General features: G+C 35.7%; 2 protein-coding genes across 5 annotated transcripts; both read left to right on the forward strand.

The window, feature by feature from the left end:
- Positions 1-592: 592 nt before the first annotated feature.
- LOC142547133 (metal tolerance protein 4-like) lies at positions 593-3,348 on the forward strand. Its single transcript, XM_075655244.1, has 7 exons — positions 593-1,012; positions 1,236-1,408; positions 1,500-1,698; positions 1,796-1,974; positions 2,052-2,202; positions 2,872-3,005; positions 3,105-3,348. The coding sequence occupies exons 1-7, from the start codon at positions 808-810 to the stop codon at positions 3,282-3,284; spliced, it is 1,221 nt and encodes a 406-aa protein (XP_075511359.1). The 5' UTR covers positions 593-807; the 3' UTR covers positions 3,285-3,348.
- A 5,516-nt stretch (positions 3,349-8,864) lies between these two features.
- On the forward strand, positions 8,865-11,931 carry LOC142547134 (PHD finger protein ING2-like). 4 transcript variants are annotated; one of them, XM_075655247.1, is made up of 8 exons: positions 8,865-9,060; positions 9,249-9,337; positions 9,429-9,500; positions 9,638-9,846; positions 10,407-10,470; positions 10,926-11,179; positions 11,278-11,316; positions 11,633-11,931. In XM_075655247.1, the coding sequence occupies exons 2-8, from the start codon at positions 9,292-9,294 to the stop codon at positions 11,735-11,737; spliced, it is 789 nt and encodes a 262-aa protein (XP_075511362.1). In that variant the 5' UTR covers positions 8,865-9,060; positions 9,249-9,291; the 3' UTR covers positions 11,738-11,931. The 4 variants fall into 4 exon arrangements, with proteins under 4 accessions (XP_075511362.1, XP_075511363.1, XP_075511361.1 ...); XM_075655248.1 differs by having other exon boundaries at positions 8,865-9,035; XM_075655246.1 differs by having other exon boundaries at positions 8,865-9,029; positions 9,231-9,337.
- Positions 11,932-23,498: the final 11,567 nt, after the last annotated feature.

Below are 23,498 nucleotides of genomic sequence, written 5' to 3' on the forward strand. Positions count from 1 at the left end.
ATTTTGTGAGACATATCTCTTATTTGGGTCATCCATGAAAAATTATCACGTTTTATGTTAAGAGTATTACTTTTTTATTGTGAATATCGGTAGAGTTGACTCGTCTCATCGATAAAAATTCGTAAGACCGTCTCACAAAAACCTACTATATATATATATATATATATATATAATTCTGGAATCTGGGTCAGGTACCTCGTTAATGAATCCTGATACCGCTGAGTGGTGAAAGACAAACCCCACCTACTCCCATTTAATGTATCTATACCATGCCTTAATCGCAATAAAGTCTCAGCTTTTCATGCACATCCACTTCTGCCAACAAAACCAAAATTCAAATCAACCCGAAATTCCATGACATCCTTCTCTCGATCTAAATTTTTTGAGATGAATCTTCTAATCGACGTGATATAAATTGAATCCGTAAATAAAAGATATCTATCTGGCTGAGTTCCTGCTGCACGTTTATAGTAGTAGATTTAATGACTACAACTGGTTTATTTATTTATTTATTTTTTGTATGGAACTAATTTTGTTTGAACTACTGATAACCGGTCCGCAATGGGGTACTTGTAACATTTAAATCGATATATATTTATTCAATGATGATTATTATAACATATAATAACAAAAATTAAGAGGAGCAAAATACATGTTTCGGCGGGTACGTAGAATGGGAAATTGAATTGATAGTTGTCCAAGATTTTTGCAAGTCGACCTTCTTCTTGTTCACCGTAAATGGGCGGTCTGAATTCTGAGACCATGTTCAGATAGATACAGCTACTTCAGAATCTGAGGCCTTGAGTGATGTATACAATGGATTCGGAGACGCCATTGTTGTCGAGTAAGCAAGAACCCGCAGAAACTTTGTTGAACCATCAGAAAAGCAGGTATTCTATCAACACCCTGAGATGTGATTTCTTGTCCAAATTGCCTGACAAGGTGAAGTCGGGCCTTGATCCTGAATCCCCGTTTCATATTGACTTCTCCAAAACACCCGCCTTAGCTCAAGGTACCCACGCCACGCTTGTGTCTTAATTTCTTTCTTTAGATTGATAATCTCGTTTCTTTTTTGGGTTCTTCTGAATTCGTAGAAAAATAAAGGTTCTTTCTTTCTGGAACAATATTGAGCTATGTAGCCGGTAGATTTTCTGCTGAGAAGGAACATATTCATGGTGAAGTTATTTATAGATCAATTAATCTGTATGGATCTGTATATGTTCTGTGTGTTTCAGGCGAGAGAGAGTACTACGAAAGGCAATTCGCGACCTTGAAGTCCTTCGAGGAAGTTGACTCCCTACATTCATCCAATGCCATCGATGAACGGCTGGAACTTCAAGAACTGGCGGAACATGAAAGGGCGATGAATGTTTCTAATTGGGCCAACGTTTTCCTCCTTGGGTTTAAAGTAACTAATTGATGATGCTAATTGATTTTGTCATATTGCCTTTTCACCACTGAGTATATGTTATATGACATATTCGACCTTTTTTTCACAGATTTTTGCTACCGTAAAAAGTGGGTCTTTGGCCATTGAAGCTTCAACACTGGATTCTTTGCTTGATCTTATGGCTGGAGGAATACTTTGGATCACCCACTTGTCAATGAAAAACATCAACATCTACAAATATCCCATTGGGAAATTGAGGGTTCAACCAGTCGGCATTATCATTTTTGCTGCTATAATGGCAACTCTTGGTGGGTATAAACAGAGGTGTTCTTTTAAGCATTTATGGTATTAAATTCTGCAGAGGAACATATGTATCGAGGGTTAAGATTTTTGATAATTTTTCAGGATTTCAGGTGTTAGTGCAGGCTTTAGAACAGCTAATTCAAGATAAGCCTACAGAAAAGATGAGTTCAGATCAACTGATCTGGTTGTATGTCATCATGCTTACTGCTACTGGAGTTAAACTTGTTCTTTGGATTTACTGCAGAAGGTCTAAAAACAATATTGTTAGAGCCTATGCCAAGGTCTACTCTCAAACCGATTAATGGTTTTAAGGATGAAAATTATTTCACTAAATGATTACTCTACATGACTATTTTAGGACCATTACTTTGATGTTGTGACAAATGTGGTGGGGTTGATTGCTGCGGTTTTTGGAGATAAGTTTTATTGGTGGATTGATCCTACTGGTGCTATTTTTCTGGCTCTTTACACAATCTTCAATTGGTCAGGAACTGTTCTGGAAAATGCAGGTTTCTTCTTTATATACATATATATATCACACACATTGTTCTGTTTGCAGAGGAATTACTTGACCATATTACTGTTACTGTCTTTCCTTCTGACAAGAAAAATTCCATTCAAGGTTTTTGGTATTCATGGCAAGTTTCTTGATATACATGGCAGGTTTCATTCAAGTTTTCGTGGTGCAAATACAGAAGTTTGTTAGAGGCCGTTTTTAAAAAAGTTTGAGCTCATGAGAGTTGGACCAATAATAGTTTTTACATTCTAATATGGCATCTTATATATAAGTGTAAGACTTGGAATATTTGCCCAGAATAACATATGAGGCGCATACCTGAATTTTGGTCAGGTATTGAGCTACAGAGACTCTGAAATTACTTATCAAGACCAACTTAGTCCGATATTTCGAACTTGTGAGCTTTTGGCCCTGGCACTATTGAAACTAGTCTATCCTAAAAGATCGAGCTAATGGGAAATGGTCAATGATAGCTTTATACATTTAACAAGCTTCTTAATGATTCACATTAAGAATCTCTGCCAAATAAGTACAAGGCTGATTGAGTGCCTAGAAAATTCATAACCGGACTTGTACACTAAAGATTTTGGTTCTTTTAAAAATTCTTTAAGCATGGTGCTCACTTTTGGCTACTTCATTATGGTTGGATCATTTTCTGTAGTTTCATTGGTGGGAAAATCAGCTCCTCCTGAAGTGCTGCAGAAACTTACCTATCTTGTTCTGAGACATGATCCTCAAATAAAACGTGTCGACACTGTCCGTGCTTACACCTTTGGTGTTCTTTACTTTGTGGAGGTAAGTTGAGCAGTTTGTTCTGTATGGCTTCCTCCGTCAAATATCATAGATGTTAATGTGAAATTACGGCTTACTCATATGCATTCGAATGGGGAGCAGGTGGACATTGAGCTTCCAGAGGATCTGCCATTAAAGGAAGCTCACGCGATCGGAGAATCACTTCAGATAAAGATCGAAGAACTTACCGAAGTCGAAAGGGCTTTTGTCCATTTGGATTACGAATGTGATCATAAGCCTGAACATACAATACTCTGTAAACTCCCAAATAATGATTCCTAACTTGCAATATTTGCACTTCATCTTCCTGGAAACATACAGCGTTCTGAAAATGGGCTGAAATGAACATGCATGTCATTGGGACCGGTTTGTGGGGCCGACTAGAAAAAAAAATTGTTTACCAAAGAAACTAAATTATGTTTCTTTATGTGGCGGCCAATTTCAAATTATATTAACACGATGTGAATGTTGGAAGATAATAAATCTGGAAATCGGAAAACAAGATTTTATAAAATTTGAATCAAATGTGGGATAAAACAAAAACACGTAATCAATAAAAGCAAAAACTTGTGTGAAATGGTTTTACGGGTCGAATTTTGTGAGACGAATATCTTATTTGGGTCCTCCATGAAAAAATTTTATTTTTTATACTAAGAGTATTATTTTTTATTGTGAATATCGGTAAGGTTGACCTTTCTCACAGATAATGATTCGTAAGACCTTCTCACAAGAGAGAGGCTTTCTCATCAATAAATATTTAATCATTCACACGCCAACCGCGTGAATGTGTACTTACGTGGCTACGTTTGGTTGGAGGATAAACTTATGAAATGATTAAGACAGAAATGATAAAAAGAATGATTGAAGTAGATAATGATAAAATAATATTATATTTGATATGATTGTTAAGAATGTGATAATTAATAATCTTTTGATGAATTGACGAAATTGTCCTTCCACTTTTGCGGCGGTGGTGGTCGGCCAGCGGTGTGATTGCCGACGGTGAGGCGGGCGGCCGGCAGGAGAACGGGTGGTCGGATGCGGCGGCGGTCGGGCAGCGGGAGGAGGGGGTGGTCGGCAGCGGGAGGCGACATCGGGCGACGACCGGCGGTGGTCGACCGGCGGCAGGGCGGTCGGTGGAGGGAAGTGGTGGTGAGTTTGGATTTAAGAGAATGGTAAAATTGGAAAAATATGATGTATTAAGAGTAGGATAAATAATCCTAGGGGGTGAGGAGTGATTATTTTATCCCAGTTAATATAACCTAATCATTCATAAGAGGGATTGACTTGGTTAAATAAAAATTCTACCAAACATGAGATTAAGTGGATTAAAAATTCATAAACTCACCTTATCTCCCAACCAAACGCAGCGACGAAGTATAAAAATTAACTAGCTCACACCGTCATTGTTCTATCGACACAAGGGAAACTTTCTACACCCCTAGAAGAACAGATAATATGATTGCATGTGGAAAAAATGTATGAAAACTTCTTACATCATTTTCATTGTCGATAAAAAAATATTCTAAAATGAACATATAAATAACTCACTATAATTTCAAAATTTTATATTTTTATGAATATATGTAAATTACATTGAATACTTTAGCCATATCACGAAAACATATTCTAGAAATGACTTGATATTATTTATGTTGTAGTGATATGATTATTTAAAATTTATGTTGTAGTGTTATGATTATTTAAAAATTCGATAATAATAAAGAAATAATTTAGTAATTATAAAAATTTTGAAAAAAGTTTACAAGATATGATACTTACAAGTGAATTATAAATTTAGAGAAATCTTTTTATTATATTTTTTAAAAAATAAGATATAATAATTTGTGTAACTTGAAATAACTGTTTTTTATACTTTATAAATTAGACTAGACATCAAAATTAATTATCTTAATTTATCAAATTTAATAATGATGATGATAGTGTATAGATTATGTCAAATTTCTTGGTATAGCCTTTTTCTTGGCGGTTATCTCTAAATACCTGATTTCTCACCCAATGTGACATGTCCTTTTAATTTTTAATCCATATTTTTTAAAATATTTTCTTAATTATAATATATTGTAATAATTTCTTTCTGCATTCCATTTGGATTTTTTGAGTATCACAATATCATACAGAAATAGGTTACTTCGGTCATTCCAACCCGTTGCAATATTTTAGTATAACTTTAACTTCAAAATAACATAATTTTGCAGTAAATCTAAAACTATTATCCAATCTACCAACTCTAAAATCAACTCTAAAAAGAATATTCTTCATTATTATATTTAAAGCAATTATATTATTTGTCGGGTTAAGCGTATGAGATGTTATCATGTATCAATCTGCTGACATTGCGTCATTTGATCTGGTTGGCTAAGTGGACCGTAAAAGAGTGACACCAAATCTTAACATAAAATATTGTCTCTGTGGGGACATGGCCGATGGTAGGGAAATGATAAGACTGATGTCTAATGGATATGAGACATCACCAGCAGATATACACCCACCTCTCCGAACTCATGGGCCTAACAGCCGTACCCATTAGTACACAATTGGTGCACTCTGCGCTGCCACAAGTATAAGAAAATAAAGTTGTGTCTTGGCTAACAACTATAGCTTTTGACCTAGTAGTAAGCGCTTGATCCTAACAATTGGGGCGAGAGCCTTTCCTTCCCCTATATGGAACGGAAGGAGGATCGGCACCTGAACGATAAAGAGGGTGTGTGAGCTCAACGGATAAAAGTTACTCTAAGGATTGTTAGAGTAGATGCTCTGCAAGCCAACTGTTGGCTAGAGATTTTATTGACTCAGTTGTAATTAACAATATTTATTTTAATATAATTCATTATTTCATGGTTTGTTATTTCTTTATCTGTATACACATATTATCAAACATAGATAAAGACCTTGATTATACTTTAATACAAATGAATCGTAATTCGATATTGAAACTCGTTTGTAAACATTGTATAATCTAAATTCGTTCCTAGTCGATTCAGCCGCCTAAAACATGGATAAAGGTCGCTTGAGCTTGAGACTAGCATCTGTGATGTTGTATACTGCGTTTCTTGGTAAGGGCATAGAGATGTCCAAACATGCAGATGGGTAGTCATATGATGATTATACCGAACAACCCTCCCTCGGACTTTCCAAGTGGTTATCATTCATCGAGAGGATAAGTCCGTGGTTATGATTGTACACCATTAGTCCTTACGACTCGGGACAACACTGAGGCTCTATATGCTAGGGCTGTGCTTTGACTCGTTTACCGGCTCCATGAGAGTCATCACGTGGCGAGGTTGGGTACAGTTGCGACACATATAAGAGCCAGTGCATTGTAGTCGGGGATTCACCGCTCACCTGCAGGTGTGGATATCCTATGTGATATGATGTAATAATAGTGCATGGAATCTCTGGCCAGAGTATGAGATGTACGTTGGAGAAAGAGTTCTCCAATAGTACACGCGATGCCACTATTAAAGTTATCACATTATAATCGAATTAATATGCAACCCTCGATGAACCAATGGTTGCAGATTCGATCGGGATATATGAGATGAAGAGACCGTACTGTACGTTAATCATAATCGACCGGTTCTTGCAGGCACTATCAGTGATACCTAGGGGATCATGGGGCGATGTTACTAGACGCTCTTACCATGATCCGATGGGTGCAATCAGAAATGAGTTCTGACATTCTTGATCAAGGTGTTGATGAAAAGAATGAGGCTAACTAGGGTAAGCCCGAATAAAGAATTATATCCTGAATCACAAAGAGTTGTGAACTCACGGCTAGCTGTATCCCTGAACCATTGAGGGTCACACAAGCACTGGATCGTTTGTTCACGTTGAGAGAATAAATTCAAGAAGTTGAATTTATATTATAGTAAATTCAAGGAGTTGAATTTATGATAATTAAATTTTGAGAGAATAAATTCAAGGAGTTGAATTTATAAAAATTTGAGAATTTAATTTATTAAACTCAAATGTTGGGTTTATTAAATATTAAATTTTGAAGGTGATGAAAATTCAAGTAGTTGAATTCATAATTTAAATAATAAATTCAAATGTTGAATTTATAATATATTTAATTAATTAAGCTCAAAAGTTGAGTTGATTAAATATTAAATTAAAATTGGTGGTAAGTACGTTTAATGGGCTTGTAGGAGTACAAGTCCAATATACCATATAACTAAAGTTTTAATGGACTTTGATTAAATTAATTAAACTAGTTGGACTAGCCCAATTAATTAAATCAAGCCCATTAATGTTAATTATGTTATTAGGTAATGGGATAATTATATAAATGGATTGAGAAGTCAAAACCCTAGCCTCCAAGACCACCAAATTTTCGAGAATCCCAACCCCAAGGAAAGAAAATAATCGGCCACCTTCTTAGGAGAAGGGTTTTTGAGCCGTCTCTCAAATAATCTTCTCCTACGTTAAATATCTTCCAATATTTCTAGTGCAATTTGGAAGAAGATCAAACAATTCAGTCGTGGACCTGATTAGACGACACGAAAGGAGTCTCTTGAAGAAAGTTCGTAGGGATTCATCAAGAGCCAGATCTGTAATACCGGATCGGTTGGTGTCCAGTGATTAATTCACCAAAGGTATAACGATTCTAACCTCCTATGTATGTTTTAGTTATAATCATACGATCGCCCAAAGCAAAACACATCTTGAATGTCAAGATCTAAAATTTTTAAAACTCCCGCTGCCTTTGAGCGTGTAGAAAACCAGATCCAACAGATAAGGACAATCTCTAAATGATTTTGATGAAAGATTTAACAACGTGGTAATTGAATTAGCTTGTTGTTGGACAGAAATACACCAACATGGAAATTGCTCTGAAAGTTAAGAGAGAATTGCCCAGATGTCAAAACCATTGCGATAATATAATCCAAATATTTGAACACAGTGGAACTACATGATACATTTGAAGATTTGAATGCATAGGAGTTTGAACTAGAGACAAAGACTGAAGGAGAATCCTCATTCAATCAGCCAACAAAAGCCTTATATGTCACTGTTGAACCGTCTACTAAAAGTACTATTGAACAAATTAACAATGATACTATGTCACTGTTTTAAAGAAATAGGAAGATTCACACAGAATAATCAAAGTCAGTTTCATAATAAAAATGAGAACTAAAGAAACATTCATCTATAATGATACAAATTGTCTTAACCATGGATCAAAAGACATTCCAAAGAAAGATGACCGAGAGAAAACATAAAATATTCAAGAAAGGAGAACAAAGTTCAAAAAGGACAAAAAAGCAATGGTTGATTAAGAAAACAATAGAAAATGTGCTGATATAGATTATGAGTCTTCTAACATAGAAATCCAATCCAACGAAACTGATTATGAGAAATTTCAGTGCTTGATGGTCGATGCTTATATGGAAACAACAAAATATGAGATATTTAACTTTGAATGTGAAGAATTTACACGAAATGATCTTACTAAAACATTGCACGACATGATAATGTTCGAAGCTTTCTTAATCATTAGAAGAAGTCAAAGCTGAAAACAAAAGCCTGATTAACCAAATCAATAAGTCCGATTGTATACAAAAGGATAATTGTGAAAGTATTAAGGATTAAGTAAGTAAGCTGAGAATGGGGAATGAAGGGGCAAATGCAGGTTGGATGCAACTACAATTCATCATTGTTCTTAAATTGCAAACCAAGTAGCACACACAAACTGACCAGACAAACTTTCAATCTTGAAGAAACTTAATTTTTTTAAAAAACAGATTAAATTTTTTTTAATCATTTTCTTAATGAAGGGTATTTGAGTCCTTTTAAGAAAGTAAATAAATATTTTTAAAACATTACAAGGCAGCGGGGTTGAAGAATAATTTTACGAAAATCCCAAATCAATTTTGGTACATGCGTTCTCGCTCTAGCTTCCGAGCCCTAGAAATCAATCGTCCCTCCGAATATTCTGCAACTCCGGCAGTCGATTCCTCGTCCACCTCCATGCGAACGCCTCAAATTTCGAAGCCCGAAGTGGTAGATATATCAATCTTGGATTCATTTTGAAGTAATATATGCATGAGAATAATTGTCTTATTTTTTATTATTCGTTGCTGTATTTTTCAAATAATGGAAGTCCTAGCGTTATGGTAAGTGAAGCTTAAAACATGTGTAGCTCAATTGCCATCTGGGAAGTTTAAAATTTGGTCAATTTCTATATTTTTCTACCTCATTCAGTGTGCTGTTAAACTGCAGAGGAAGCGGATTGGTTAGCGAGCGAAACGATCTTTTTTAAGAGATGGCTATTGCGAGGACAGGGGTTTTTGTGGACGACTATGTAGAGTGTGAGCTTTTCATTTCTATATAATCGCGGTGTTGGTTAAATTATAGAGGGTGATGTTGATTATTTGTTGTTTTTTGGATATTTAATGAAAGATTCTAGCACACTTCCGGGGGAGTTGCAGAGACTTCTTAACACCATTCGAGAACTTGATGAACGCTCCCAAGGTTTAGCTGCTATTATTTGATGTAGTATATGTTAGTGTTTGCTTCTTTTGCATGATCGATTGCTGATGTTGCTGCACTAAAGCTATTATATGAAAAATGACTAACATTGTCTCTGTATCTGAGTGTTCTCATTTAAGCTATGATAACTCACACGAGGCAACAAACCAAGTACTCTCTGGGGTTGGCATCTCAGGTGAACTCTATGTGGAGGAAAAACAAGGAGGTGGAAGAGGATGATGAGGATAAGATTTTTGAAAAGCTTCGAAAGGAGATTGAGGTGAACCAGGACAATGCCCTCAGCCTTTGCACTGAGAAGGTTTTACTGGCTCGACAAGCTCATGACCTTGTAAGCCCTTCTATATATATTTGCCATTGTTGCATTGATTACTAGTATCGTGCGGAAGGTTTCTTTGCCATTCATTTTGTTTATTTTCTGCGTTCAATGTTTTAATTGACTTGCAAAGTAGTTGTGTCTGAATCCATTCTTTTACCCTGTCAGATGAAATATTTCACCTTTGGTTTTGATGATAATAAACCTTTTAACTCAGTTAATGATGCTTGTTAAGTGTTTTGTCTGTTTGACAAGGTCGGTTCTATATGAATTGAACTTGCTCGGAAAACATTTGAGAAGTGTTTGATGTTTAACTGCATTTTTCGGTCACTTCTGCTTGCTCAGTGAAATACCATTTTCAACAAGCTTTGGCTCCTTTTGTCACTTCTATATGTGTTTTCTCTCTTTATCTTGGTCCCATGTTTGGACACTGGAAAAAGGCAAGCTTTTCGTTGGCTTCTTGTTTCTTGGTTTTGTGTGGTGAATTAAGGAAGGAGTCAGCCTGCTATCTGTTGTGGCCATGTCTATATATTAGGGAAGGTGATAAATTTTTATTATTTGCGACTTTCCAACAGATTGACAGTCACGTAAGACGTCTTGATGAGGATCTGAACAACTTTGCGGAAGATCTGAAACAAGGTACTCCTGGGGATTTTGATATAGTGTGTTCTAGTTTGGAAAACAGCTTGATAGTTATTTCTTTAGTAAATTTAGCCGGGGCCCTATGGCTTGTAAAAGTTTGACAAGTTCTTTATTGTGGATTTCCAAGATCACATGATATTCTTTGTTGTGGATTTCTGAGTTTGACAAGTTCTTTGTTGTGGATTTTAACATGGTGTATTGCTTCGAAAACAACTAGATATTACTTTTCTACTAAAAGGTCTAGGAAGTTTTTATTCTGAATGGTACTTATTACCCAACGGTAATGTCAGCCCTTTATGGACCAACAAATTGTGTGAGCTTATGTCTATGCGTGTGTAGTTTCTAAGCCCAACAAGGTGGGTGTGAGCTAGTTAGCCAACATGCCTGTTTCTAGCATAGCTTGCCAAAATAATTATATTGATGATGGATCATGTCCATAATAATTTTTGCAGAAGGTAAAATAGCACCAGATGAATTGGCTGTGCTTCCTCCATTACCTTTAGTTCCTAAAAATGAAAAGCGTAGGTTCCACGGAACTCCTCAATCAAAAAGGATTGATTACAGGGATAAGGATTGGGACAGGGAGCGCAACAGAGGTTTGGATCTCATGCCGCCTCCTGGCAGCCTTAAGAAAGAATTTGCTTCTGCGGTTGAGCTAGATCAACCCATTGATCCAAATGAACCTACTTACTGTGTTTGTCATCAGGTCCTGACTTCCGTATCCCCGATTTCTAGTTTGAGTGCCTGCTTCAGAATTAACACAATGTTGTATGAAGCACTACTGAAATAATACTTGTTGTGCAGGTTTCTTTTGGTGACATGATTGCTTGTGACAATGAAAATGTAAGTTTATTTTCCCTTCTTTTTCTCCTCTTTTCCCTGAACTTGTTCAAAAATAGTCTTTTCTTTCCTGTTTGGATCATTTAGTCTTAGAAATGGGACCAATAATTCTTGAATGCCTGTTAGAAGAGGTTGGCAGCTTCCATGAATCGTTGCTACATTACCGAAATATATTCTTTTGGTGTAATGTACTCAAGGCATGGTTTAAATATATTGAACGAAGGGTGGGAATAATTTGGGTGTAAATATTTGCCATTACTTGTTAAAATTGAAATGGACTTACATGTGTACATTTTTCACTCTTGGGTTTTGTTGACAGTGCCAAGGGGGTGAATGGTTTCATTATGCCTGCGTCGGCCTCACACCAGAGACGAGGTTTAAAGGAAAGTGGTTCTGCCCGACCTGTAGGCTATTGCCACACTGAAGCTATTTCATTGTTAACTGCCGTTTGCTGGTGTCATAAACGGATTGTCTTCCTCGTAAAAAAATGTTGATAGAAAGGTTTTATTTTCTCTTCAGAAAAACTCGTTCTAATATTTGTATACCAAGAAGATCAATTTCTTGAAATATAGTATTTTTTTTCCCAAAATTTCTTTGAAAAACTTGATTTTCAGACCAATACAATTATACATGCCCAAACCACAGACTTCTTCTAGGAGTATTTTATTCGGGTAGAAATTCCATTACTGTTCAAACCTCGTATAAATTGAACCAAAATTTTTCATTGTTAACACCATTTATCCAAAATCAATATAATTTCTCCCTGTATCGGTCAATTTGATCAGATTTCTAACAAATAAATTTTAGAATCGAATTTTTAAGATTGGAAATACTTAAATACAACAATGAATAAATCAATTTTTTTAATGATCACGATAGCAGGCAGCATATCTTTGTCCTCGTAGCATTTTTTTTCTTGCTCCCATAAATGAATATTATATGTGTTTATCAGAATTAAATGTTAAATGTTACAACATTTCAGACAACATGTAGCGAAATATATAAGTTTGTAACACAAATTGTCTTTAAGTAAATACGATGGAACAAAATAAATTTTGCACAAGTATCAATATTTGCGTGGTGACTCAGGGTAAAAATAATCACTAGAAAACCAATGAGTTTATACAAAAACTATCACTATTGATTTTAATCAAAAACCAATTTCCTCAACACATTAAGAAAATCAAATGCTTCCTAAAACAAAGAATCATATTAAAACAATATATAAGGAAGCAAAATATGATGTCAAAACTGGAGCAACAAAAAAAATCTACAGCCAACGCCTTCACAGTTGTTCTCTGCAGATGTCTTCAACAATCACAGCAACACGTGGATACATCATTCTTCGATCAGTATCAACCTTGTAGATTGTTTTCTTCTAAATTTTATGGAGTGCAAAGGTGCAAGAGTATGTATGTGCTTATGTGTAAATCACCCTTTTTTGGATGAGATGAATCCTCTTATTTATAGCCATAAAGTTTATCAACAAAGAAACCTACACAATATGAAAAGTAAGAGTTTTATTGGAAACACTCTTTTTAAACAAAGATATCATATCATAAAAATCTTAACATAATTATCACATTAGTTATCACATTATCTAGAAAGACAAAACCATATTTAAATATTCAAAATCATATCAACAAGGAAAAATTAATCTTGTGAAATAAATTTAATACGAAAATTATATTTCCTTTCAATATCCCCTTTTTGCCTTTATGGACAAAATGATATCAAACTCAATTTCTCAGTTAAACTCCAGTTAACTCCCTCTTAATATGAGAATTTTTCTCCCCCTGAAAAAAATCAATACCTGAAAAATATCATTAACAATTCATTAAAGTATAGTAAACATAAACATATCAGGGAAAGCAAAAACTTTTGTCAATCAAATCAGATATAAACTACCATACTATAAGAGAAAAACATTAAAAGAGAAAACATAAAAATTATCAGATAAAAGTCATTTGATCCTTTCAATTCGCAGTCCCTTCATCAGTATTTTCACCATCCTTGGTGCTAGATGGTCCAACAGCTTCAGCATCAGCATCAGCATCAGCTTGGGTTTGAGTTTGAGTTGCATCTCCTCTTTTTTTTTGTCCAGAATGGACAACTACCTACATAGCCAGTCGATAGTCAGCAACTAAGTTCTCATAGTAGGCCAGATCAGCTTTGCCCTGAATTATCTTGGCCAGAGCATGGTCTATCTGGGCTTGGATGTCAGTCGTTGAGAGCGTTACATATGCCGTAGATCTGGTAGTATCGTGAGTACTTTGAGGGATATCATCCGCAGTAGGAGAAGTATGATAATCCGACCATGGAAGATTGGTGTCAGAGAGTTGCTCACCAATGTCCCGAAAAAATCCTTGAGATATAAGAATTCCATAGATCAGTGACGGGAACAAGAGCTTTGATGCTTTGAGGCCTCCTTCAGCATATTGAAGCACAATCTTAAAGACTAGCTTACCAAAGTTAAACACTCTTTTAGCCCCAATGGAGTATAGAACCAAAGCTTGGCGTCGGGTCAAGATGGTGGAATTTGTAGAATGTGTCTAATTTCGAATGGCCAGTTTGTGTAACACCAAATAAAAAGAGGTCAAGTTTGTAGCTGAGAGCCATTGTGGATGTGCTGGAAATTTGGTGATAAGAACCCCGGTGAGTGTGGAAGTGACATCGTGAATGTCAGAAGGGAATCCATCTTCAGAATCAGTTGGTGTATGGTAGTGTAGATTGATCGCAGCGAGATTGAACTCAGAAATTTTGGTCTCGAACAAATAATTTCCCATATTTAGCTGATCTTTCATCACTGACTCCTGGTGATAGATTGGCATAGAATTTCAGCACCAGTTTGCGACAAAATGGTGTGACGGCTGAAACAATTGAATAAAGCTGGCAATCTGTAAGAAATGCTATCAAATTTTGCCTTGCAAAGGCATCACCATCCACATTCTTTTTTTCCAGAAAGTCTCGATGTGCATACAGGTGCCATTGAGCAATTGATTTTTCAGTGTAGAACTTTTCACTGAAACAATTGAATAAAGCTGGCAATCTGTAAGAAATGCTATCAAATTTTGCCTTGCAAAGGCATCACCATCCACATTCTTTTTTTCCAGAAAGTCTCGATGTGCATACAGGTGCCATTGAGCAATTGATTTTTCAGTGTAGAACTTGTCACTGAAGGCCATAGTCAGATCATAACAACTGAGATCGGTGTTTTCTCCAGTGTCCTCAACATCTTCGGCAGCATCTGCAGCAGCAGGGGAATCTTCACTGCTTGCATCAACAATAATAGTAGCCTCATAAAGGGCTTCATAAGAGATGTGAGAAGATGAGGAAAAGTCAGAAACCTCGGGACGGTTTTCCTCAAATTCTTGCATAATTTTAGCATCGGGTTCATCATTGGAATTTTTTCTGGGTAGGCGCAATACTAGAAGGGACATAACACTTGTCCATCTTCAAAGTGGCCATGAACTGGGCCAAAGAGATTTAACCTTCATCAGGTTGGGTAGTCTCTGCTGGAGGAACAGTGGTGGCATTCTCATTGGATTCTGTAGCTTCATTAGACAAAGAGCTACTCGTCTTTGCCGATGCAACATTCTTTCGAGCCACAAACTCATAATCCACATCTTCCGAGTCATCCCCCGAAGTGTTCTCTAGATCAGCAAGGGATGGTTGGCTGGCCCTTCTCCTTTGTGGCAAAATCGCTTGGATGTAGTCAGATCAGGGTGGTACCCTCTCTCTCTTTTTGATCTTCTGAATTGCGGTGGAGGTGGACATGCCATATTGACAGCAGTAAAATCAGGCAGATCATCAATGTTAATTTCATTCCCCGGCTCGCCTGGGGCGATTACTTCCAGTGGCACATGCTCTTCAATGGTGGGTATCATCTCCAGAGAGGGTTCAACAATAGATGTTGTAGGAGATGTCGTGGGAGAAGGGGTAACACCGTCTCTGTGTCTCATTTCACTTCTAATGTTGAGTGGGTCATATCCACTTTATGTCATTGATTCAAACCGAGTTGCGAGTAAGGAGGAAAAACAAGGAACTTTCAGAGAATTGGGAGAAATAACACAAAAAAAGTTACAAAATCTTGCGGAAAGAATTTTGCAGTTAATGTGAAGTGGAACAATGTGGATTAAAGAGATAAGCATATACTCTCAGTACAACGGTAAAAAAAATAAAATCAAGATTCAATAAATCAATTGATTTGATCCTAACGGTAAAAAAAATAACGACCAAAAGATTTTTAACCGTGATCAATTTCCAAAATTACATAGATAATCGCGTCCAATTTCATTTCAAAATAATTTCCAGATTTCAAGCCCACATCGATTTAACACCATTGAACCATAAAATATTCACAAATATTGGATTTATAGTCAAATATAGAATTTCATCGAATTTTCTCTGTTGAAATACTCAACTCCTCATGACGCAACAATATTCACAATATTTATGTTTATGCATGACCTAATGACGTCTAGAAATAGAGTGTAACTGAAATAAAAACATGAAAACAAGTATGAGATATGTTCACAGACGAAATGTTTTCACAAATGTTGACAACATCTCCTGACAACACGTCCAATTCCAAACATTTATTTTGATTTTTTTGCACACTTAGAGGCTTATCAACTTTCTGATCTTAGAAGTGGTAGCTCCCACACTAGAAGAACAGTCTTTTTTAGTACTCCTCTAGATAGATTTTTTTCCAATTTCTTCTATTTTAACTTCTGTAATAAATTCAGAAGAGGTAGCTCCCACACTAAAAGCACAGATCATTTGACTCTTTTAGGTAGTTTTTTCCAATATTTTCTTCTGATACAGAACATATTTTTAATTCATTTTTCTTTTTACTCAATCTTCTTAATTCACCTTTGACAAGGGTCGAGGTTATGGAGTACATGATCATACTTCAACTACTTTGTGATTTAATCAGATTACTAATCATGTCCGAGTGTGTTTAGTTAAATATAACAAGAAATTGTAAGTGCACCAGAAGATTATGCAACAATATTCCAATACATCATATCACAATATGAATGAAACGCAGAATGCCTAAGTCCTAGAAATGCACATGCGTGTCAGGTGTTGTCCGATATGTTGTAACATCTAAGACAACATTATGATGGTTTAGAAAGAACACATGCTGAGAGACTTCCTAAGATTGTCAAAATCCAATGCTTTTGTGGATATGTCGGCCAGTTGGTTATTTGTACCAACAAATTCCATTCGAATCAACCCTTTTTCTACTAGATCTCGAATAAAATGATGTCGGATGTCAATGTATTTTGTTCAAGAGTATTGTACTGGATTTTTGAAATAAAAATTGCACTATAATTATCACAATACACAAGTAGGGTTTCACTCTTAAGTCCATAGTCTTCTACCATTTGGTTCATCCATAATAGTTGAGAGCAACAACTTCCAGTTGCCACATATTCAGATTCAGCAGTGGAAAGTGAAACACAATTTTGTTTCCTACTATGCCACGAGATTAAATTATTGTCAAGATAAACACAACCTCCATATGTACTCTTTCTATAATCTAAATCACCAGCCTAATCAGTATCAGAAAAACCTAGCAAATTGGATTTAGTTTCTTGAGTGTACCATAATCTAATCCTAAATCAATTGTTCTTGCTATATAACGTAGAATATGGTTAACAGCTTTTAAGTGAGAGATTTTAGGATTGACTTGGTATCTAGCACACAAGCATACACTAAACATGATGTCATGTTGACTGTCTGTCAAATAAAGGAGGCTTCCTATGATGCTGCGGTATAAAGTGTTGTCAACATTTTCGGCAATATCATCTTTGTTCAATTTTTCACTCGAGCCTATAGGTGTCTTCATGTGTTTGATGTTTTCATTTGCTAATTTCTTAACTAGATTTTTGACATACTTACTTTGATAGAGAAAAATGCCATCATGCATTTGATTAATTTGCAAATCAAGAAAGAAACTCAACTCACCAATCATGCTCATTTCGAAAGGAGATAACATACACTTAACAAAATTATCAGCATGTTTTTTAGAGAATGCACCAAAAATTTTGTCATCAACATAGACATGACAGATAAGGACTTCACTTTTAGACTTTTGAATAAAACGAGTTTTGTCTACCTCACATCGTTTGAAGTCCATTTCAAGTAGATACTCAGTCAGTCTTCTATACCAAGCATGTGGTGCTTGCTTCAAACCATAGAGTGCCTTTTTCAATTTGTAAACATGATCCAAATGATGTGGATCCTCAAATTCTTTAGGACGTCTTACATACATTTCTTCACACAAAATCCCATTCAAAAATACACTTTTACATCCATTTGGAAAAGTTTGATTTTCATATAGTATGCAATTGCTAGCAATAGTCGGACTGACTCAATACAAGCAACAAGAGCAAAGGTCTCATCAAAATCAATCCTTTCAACTTGTGTGTACCCTTGAGCCAACCTTTATTTGTTTCGAATGATGTTTCCTGACTCGTCGGTTTTATTTTTGAAAATCTATTTTGTACCAATTATATTTCTATAGTCAGGAGGTGGAACTAAATACCATACACCATTTCGAACAAATTGTTCAAGCTTATCATGCATTGCATTGGTCCAAAACGTATCTTTTAAAAGCTTCATCGACATTTTTGGGTTCGAGATTTAAAACAAAATATGAAAATCTGACCTGTGAGTACATAGAGCTCATGTACACTAGTCCAACCATCTTGCGATAATCGATCTTTTCTTTCTTTCGAGTTTGAACTTCTCCACGCACATTTTCAATTATTTGAGATGATGAATGATTTTTTTGGATTTTGGTTTGAACGTTCTGTCCATCATCTCCTGCATCATCATCAATGTGTATTTCATTATCAGGTTCAATGAATTCAGTGTCAGGTGTTATAACATCTGGTGCAACACCTACATTTTCCAGTAAGATTGGAATTTCCAGAAGATCTTCCACATCATCTTCAGCTGTTTTTTTAAGATATGCACAGTCATCAAAAACAACATTAATTGATTCAATGATAGTCTTTGTTTTTAGGTTGAACATACGATATGCACGATTATTCGTAGCATATCCCACAAACAGACACTTATCATTTTTCGAATCAAATTTTACAAGTTGATCCATGTCATTTAAATTATAACAAACACAACAAAAAACATGAAAATATTTAATGTTATGCTTCTTTCCCATGATTATGTCATAAGATTTCATGGTTGAACCACTTTTTAAATACACCTTATTCGAAATATGACATGCATTAGGCCTAAACTTATGCTTATTAGGCCTAAAACCTTATTATAATATTTAACTATATTATATGTAAACCCTCCCTATTATCACACAACTCACGCCTCAAAAAAATCAGAATTTTCTCCCAAAATTGCTTCCAAACACACGACAACACACACATCAGATTTTGAAGAAAATTTCGAAGGGAGCTTCAAGGATTCAGCCTAGGGTCTTCCTCGTCATCGTTCTTCAAATCGCCATCGAATATTCGTGCGTTTAAAACGCAAAGACACGCCATACATCTATTTTTCTCGTCTATCACATCGTATTATCGTTTGAAACATCGTTAGTATGAAAAGCATGACACTCATATTATTATTTTCGAAATATTTCTAATACATGTCATAAACTTATGAATTTTAATCCATAATCATGTTCTATACATGTTAAGGGGCTGTCATGATGTTAAGTTATGATCAAGCAAAGTTTTTAGATGAATTAGAGTCCTAGACACACACCAAACTCACGGCAATCACAAAAGAAACAAGCTGGAATCGATTTTGCTGTCTTGGGGTTCATGGGGTTCGGTCTTCATGCCTTGGTAGCTTGGCTTGGTTCGGTTGGACCAATACTGGGCTAGGGGCTTGTGAGGGGTCATAGAAGGGCCCCGAACCACGTTAGGGTTCGAATCAAGAGGGCTGGGAGGAGTCCTAATCAACTAGGACTCCTACCCGAGAAGCTCTTGTGCAGCGCGCAAATCGCGCAGCTTGTGCAGAGAGGTGGGCTCGGTTCGGGGCTCAGGGGCTAGTCTAGGGCGAGTCTTTAGGGTCCTAGGGAGAGGTACTAGAGGTTGGTTCAGGGGCTGGGCTCGTTGACTAACTCCTAGCAGCAGCAACATGGAGTCCATTCTTGTGGGGAGTTCTCGGCCAAGCTGTTGGTTGGTTGGGGGGCTTTGAGTTTTGCTTTGGGAAGGTTCCTAAGGGTTCCAAGGGTCCAATAGGGTGCCTTAGGGGGTTGTTCAAGGTTTGGTCCACCATGGCTCGAGGGTGGCTCGAGAAATTCGCACCATGGCTCGAGGGGTTCAAACATAGGTCAAGTTAGGTTTTTTTAAAGTTAAAAATAATCGAAACACGGCTCACGGGGGTCGAGTCGTGGTTAATAAGGGGTAAAATAATATGGGCTAAATTTTAAATTTAGGAATTTTATTCTAAGGTTTGTGATTTTTCGGGATTAAAACGCCTTCAAAACGATTAATTAAAAGTCTAGTATTTAAGCTAAGTAAAATTATGGGAATCTTAACTTAGGCTTAAATAATTATTTGGGACATGTTAGAGTCAATGAAATCATGAAAAAGTAAAAAACGTGGAATTTTACGTCTAGGGATAAAACTGTCATTTTACACCCGGGAATTAGTAAACGTCATGGCAGTGCTCTGAATGCTGTTTTAAATGCTAATATGATTATTTCAAATGTTTATGAATTTTTACATGTTAAATTATGGTTTTTAAATGTCCATGTATTTTTATGATTTAATGTTGACATTTAAAAGATATGTTGCATGCTTGGTTTCAAAAGAAAACAAAAAAGATATGTTTAGCATGGTTTTATAAAGTGATTAAAATATGAAATGTTGAAGGAAGTGAAGTAATTGTGACTAATGAGGATATGAGGATATGATTGAGGATAGGCCAATGCTCAGTTGACGAGTATATATCGTTGATGTCCCCGCCGCCCAGTACTGTAGTTACATATAGATGGATCCATAGACTTTTTGAGGATTGAGAAAACTCACAATTAAAAATCTGAATTCAATAAAAAGAAAATATGTTTATGATCATGATAAAATGATACATGTTATGATTGAGGTAAAGGAAAAAGGTTGAGGTTTATGTTATGCATGTCATGAAAATGCTATTTTTATGTAAAAGTATTTTCACTGTTGCTTGTAATTTTATACGTATTATTTGTTATAAAAATTATGGTGTGTTGAGTCTTTAGACTCACTAGGGTGTGATGGATGCATGTGAGTTTTAGGGAGGTCTTGATGGTTGACCTGACTAGACTGAAGGTGCACATAACCCGAGGACCAGTGCTTCTACTTTTTCCACACTTATGATTTATTAACACGATTTACGTTAAAAGATTTTTAAGATCATTTATTTATGATTTTGAGTGGTTTTTGAGAGGATGATACTTTTCACGTTTATTGCTTTTTAGGTTTGGTAAAACATTTGACGATTTCATTGTTTTGACTATTTTCTTTGGATTTTCAAATATTAGTTGGTTGATGCTTTACATTTAAAATGGTGCAAAATATGTGAGTGGTCGGCAGTTTCATGTTAGGTTTTAAAAAAAAATTCTAGTATTTTTTAAACATTAAGAAACGTAGATGTTTCATCTAATGATTGTGCCTTTTCATGAATGAGATAAATGAAGCCATATCTTGAAAAATTGTTCTTGAACGTTATAAAATACTATTGACTATTCCAAGAAGCCGAAGGAAATGATCCACAAATATTAGTATGTATAAGTTTTAAGACGTCTGAAAAGCTGTTGGCTTCAAATCTCATTTTTTAAGTTTGTTTTCCTTTTATACAATTAACAAAATTATTAAAATCTGTGTAATTGTAGGAACATTTCATGTTTACAATCGTAATTTTGATGTTAACAAAACTTGTTATTGTGTTTCTAACATATTTACTCAAGTGTGAAGTTATTAACACAAGAAGAAAACTGAAACCGAGTTTAGCCAAACTGAATTTATGGCGAGTTTCTGTATTTTAATGATATCTCTCAGCTGGATGATTCATATGACAATCCGCTAACTTGACCGAACAGAAAACTCAATTTGGAACAATTCGTATTTTACGTCAGTTGAGAAAAATCGGATGTTATCTAGGCCAAACCGTTTGCTAAATGACCAAATTGATTGCACGAAAACAACAATCAGTTGGGTATGAGAAGTTTTGGTATTTTGGCAATATCTCTCAGCTCGATTAATGGAATGACACGATTCAATATGCGTTGGAAAGTAAGACGATGATCTACAAATAATCTTCAGAAGTCAAAGTCTGAATCGAAGCTTAAGATGATGATGAATGGCGATGAAGCTACTGGTTCTGCAAAAACTGAAATCAGCAATTTCACCACACCAGATTGAGCTGCTGACCAGTTCAGTTTAAACCGTTGAATCAATCGCTGATCAGTTTCAGCCGCTCACTAGTTCAACCATTGACCAACCACTGAACGACTAGTTTAAGCTCGGGAAAATGTCCAGCAATGCGAATTTGACCGTTGCAATTTCAGAAACAGTACAAAAACTTTCCAAACGATCATATTCTTGTGTCTAACGTATATATCATTATTGAGGCCTATAAATACAACATCTTGAAGATCAAACAAGAGCTTTTGAAAGACATTAAAAAGCATGTGCAGTTAGCATGAAGAAATCCGCTAGTTGAGTGCACAAGTCCTTGTGTGATCATACATTTGAGATGACACTGTAAAGGATAAATTCCTCGTACACAATCACTCACACATATACAAGAGAGTTGAACTTCAAAGTTTAGTTGAGTGAGTCTTCACACAAAGACATTAAAGATTGTGCTTGTAGTGTTGGCATAAGAGATGTTAAACATTATGTGGATTGTGAGGTTGCGGCCTACAATCGAGAATGTGCTAGGAGTTTCAATTAGGCAATAGATAAGTCCTAAGTTGCAATGGATTTGTACAAGGTGTTGTATAAATCAAAGTCTTCTAGTGGATTTTTCCTAAGGGAAAGGGAAGAAGGGGTGACGTAGGAGTTGTTAATCTTTGAACATCCATAAAAAATTTCGTATCTATTTATTTATTGTATTTAATTATTATTTTTATTGCTTTTAAAGATGCATTGTTTAAGCATTTTATGTGTTCTTCAAATACCAAAATATTGCATACCAAGTGTTTGATAAAATGTTTCAACCAAAATATTTTTACTCATTCAAATTGCATATATTTTAAATTCTTTACAAAAATATTTAATCGGTTTCTACGAAGGATTATTTTGAGTGTCTTCCGTTTGGTTTAGAAACCAAACTCGATTTAAGTAGTTAAATTACCACGTCTGTCTAGGCACTGAAGTTAAATTAACCTCAGAACAAACCATATTCAGAAGCATACATTTCTTAGCATGCCAAACGTGGTAATTACTGCATTGTTTCTTTATATTCCCATAACTGCCACATAAAAAACAACTGGAACTTTGAGAATCACTAGGATTCTTCTGTTGTTCTTCGGAGGCTGTGTATCCTCAGCTTCCTTATCCTTCATTTTCTTTCCTTTATCCTTCGAGGTAGAGACATAATGTGCACTTTCTGGCTAGTTTTGCTTCAACCTTTCCTCTTCCTGGACACAGTGCGAGATAAGCTCATTCGGAGACCAAGTCTCTTTCTGACAGTTATAGCTCACCTTGAACTGGTTAAAGTGAGGAAGAAGAGATATCAAAACTAGATGCACCAGCAAGTCTTCAGAGAGGTCAAGCTTTAGTGCTTTCAACCTTGAAGCAAGATGAGACATTTCCATAATGTACTCCTTGATGTTGCCCTTACCCATGTACCTCATTGAAACAAGGCTTGCCAAAAGTGTACAAATTTCAGACTTTTCACTTTTAGTAAACTTCTTTTCAAGGTCCTGAAGGAAAGCCTTAGTGTAGCAATGTCGCTAGACATTGTGCCCCTGAATATTTCTGGAATGGCCCTCTTCATGATCATCATACACATGCGATTCGATCTCTCCCACCTTTCAAACTCCCTCTTTTGATCAGAGGTACTCTTATCCGTAACGACAAGAGGAGAGTCAACACTTATCGCAAGGTCCAAATCCATGACTATGAGAACTATCAATAAATTCTCTTGCCATGATTTTAAATTAGAGCCATTTAACATAGGAATATAATTAATGTTGGAATGAATAT

Source organism: Primulina tabacum, chromosome 5, assembly GCF_025594145.1.
Source record: "Primulina tabacum isolate GXHZ01 chromosome 5, ASM2559414v2, whole genome shotgun sequence".
NCBI lineage: Eukaryota > Viridiplantae > Streptophyta > Magnoliopsida > Lamiales > Gesneriaceae > Primulina > Primulina tabacum.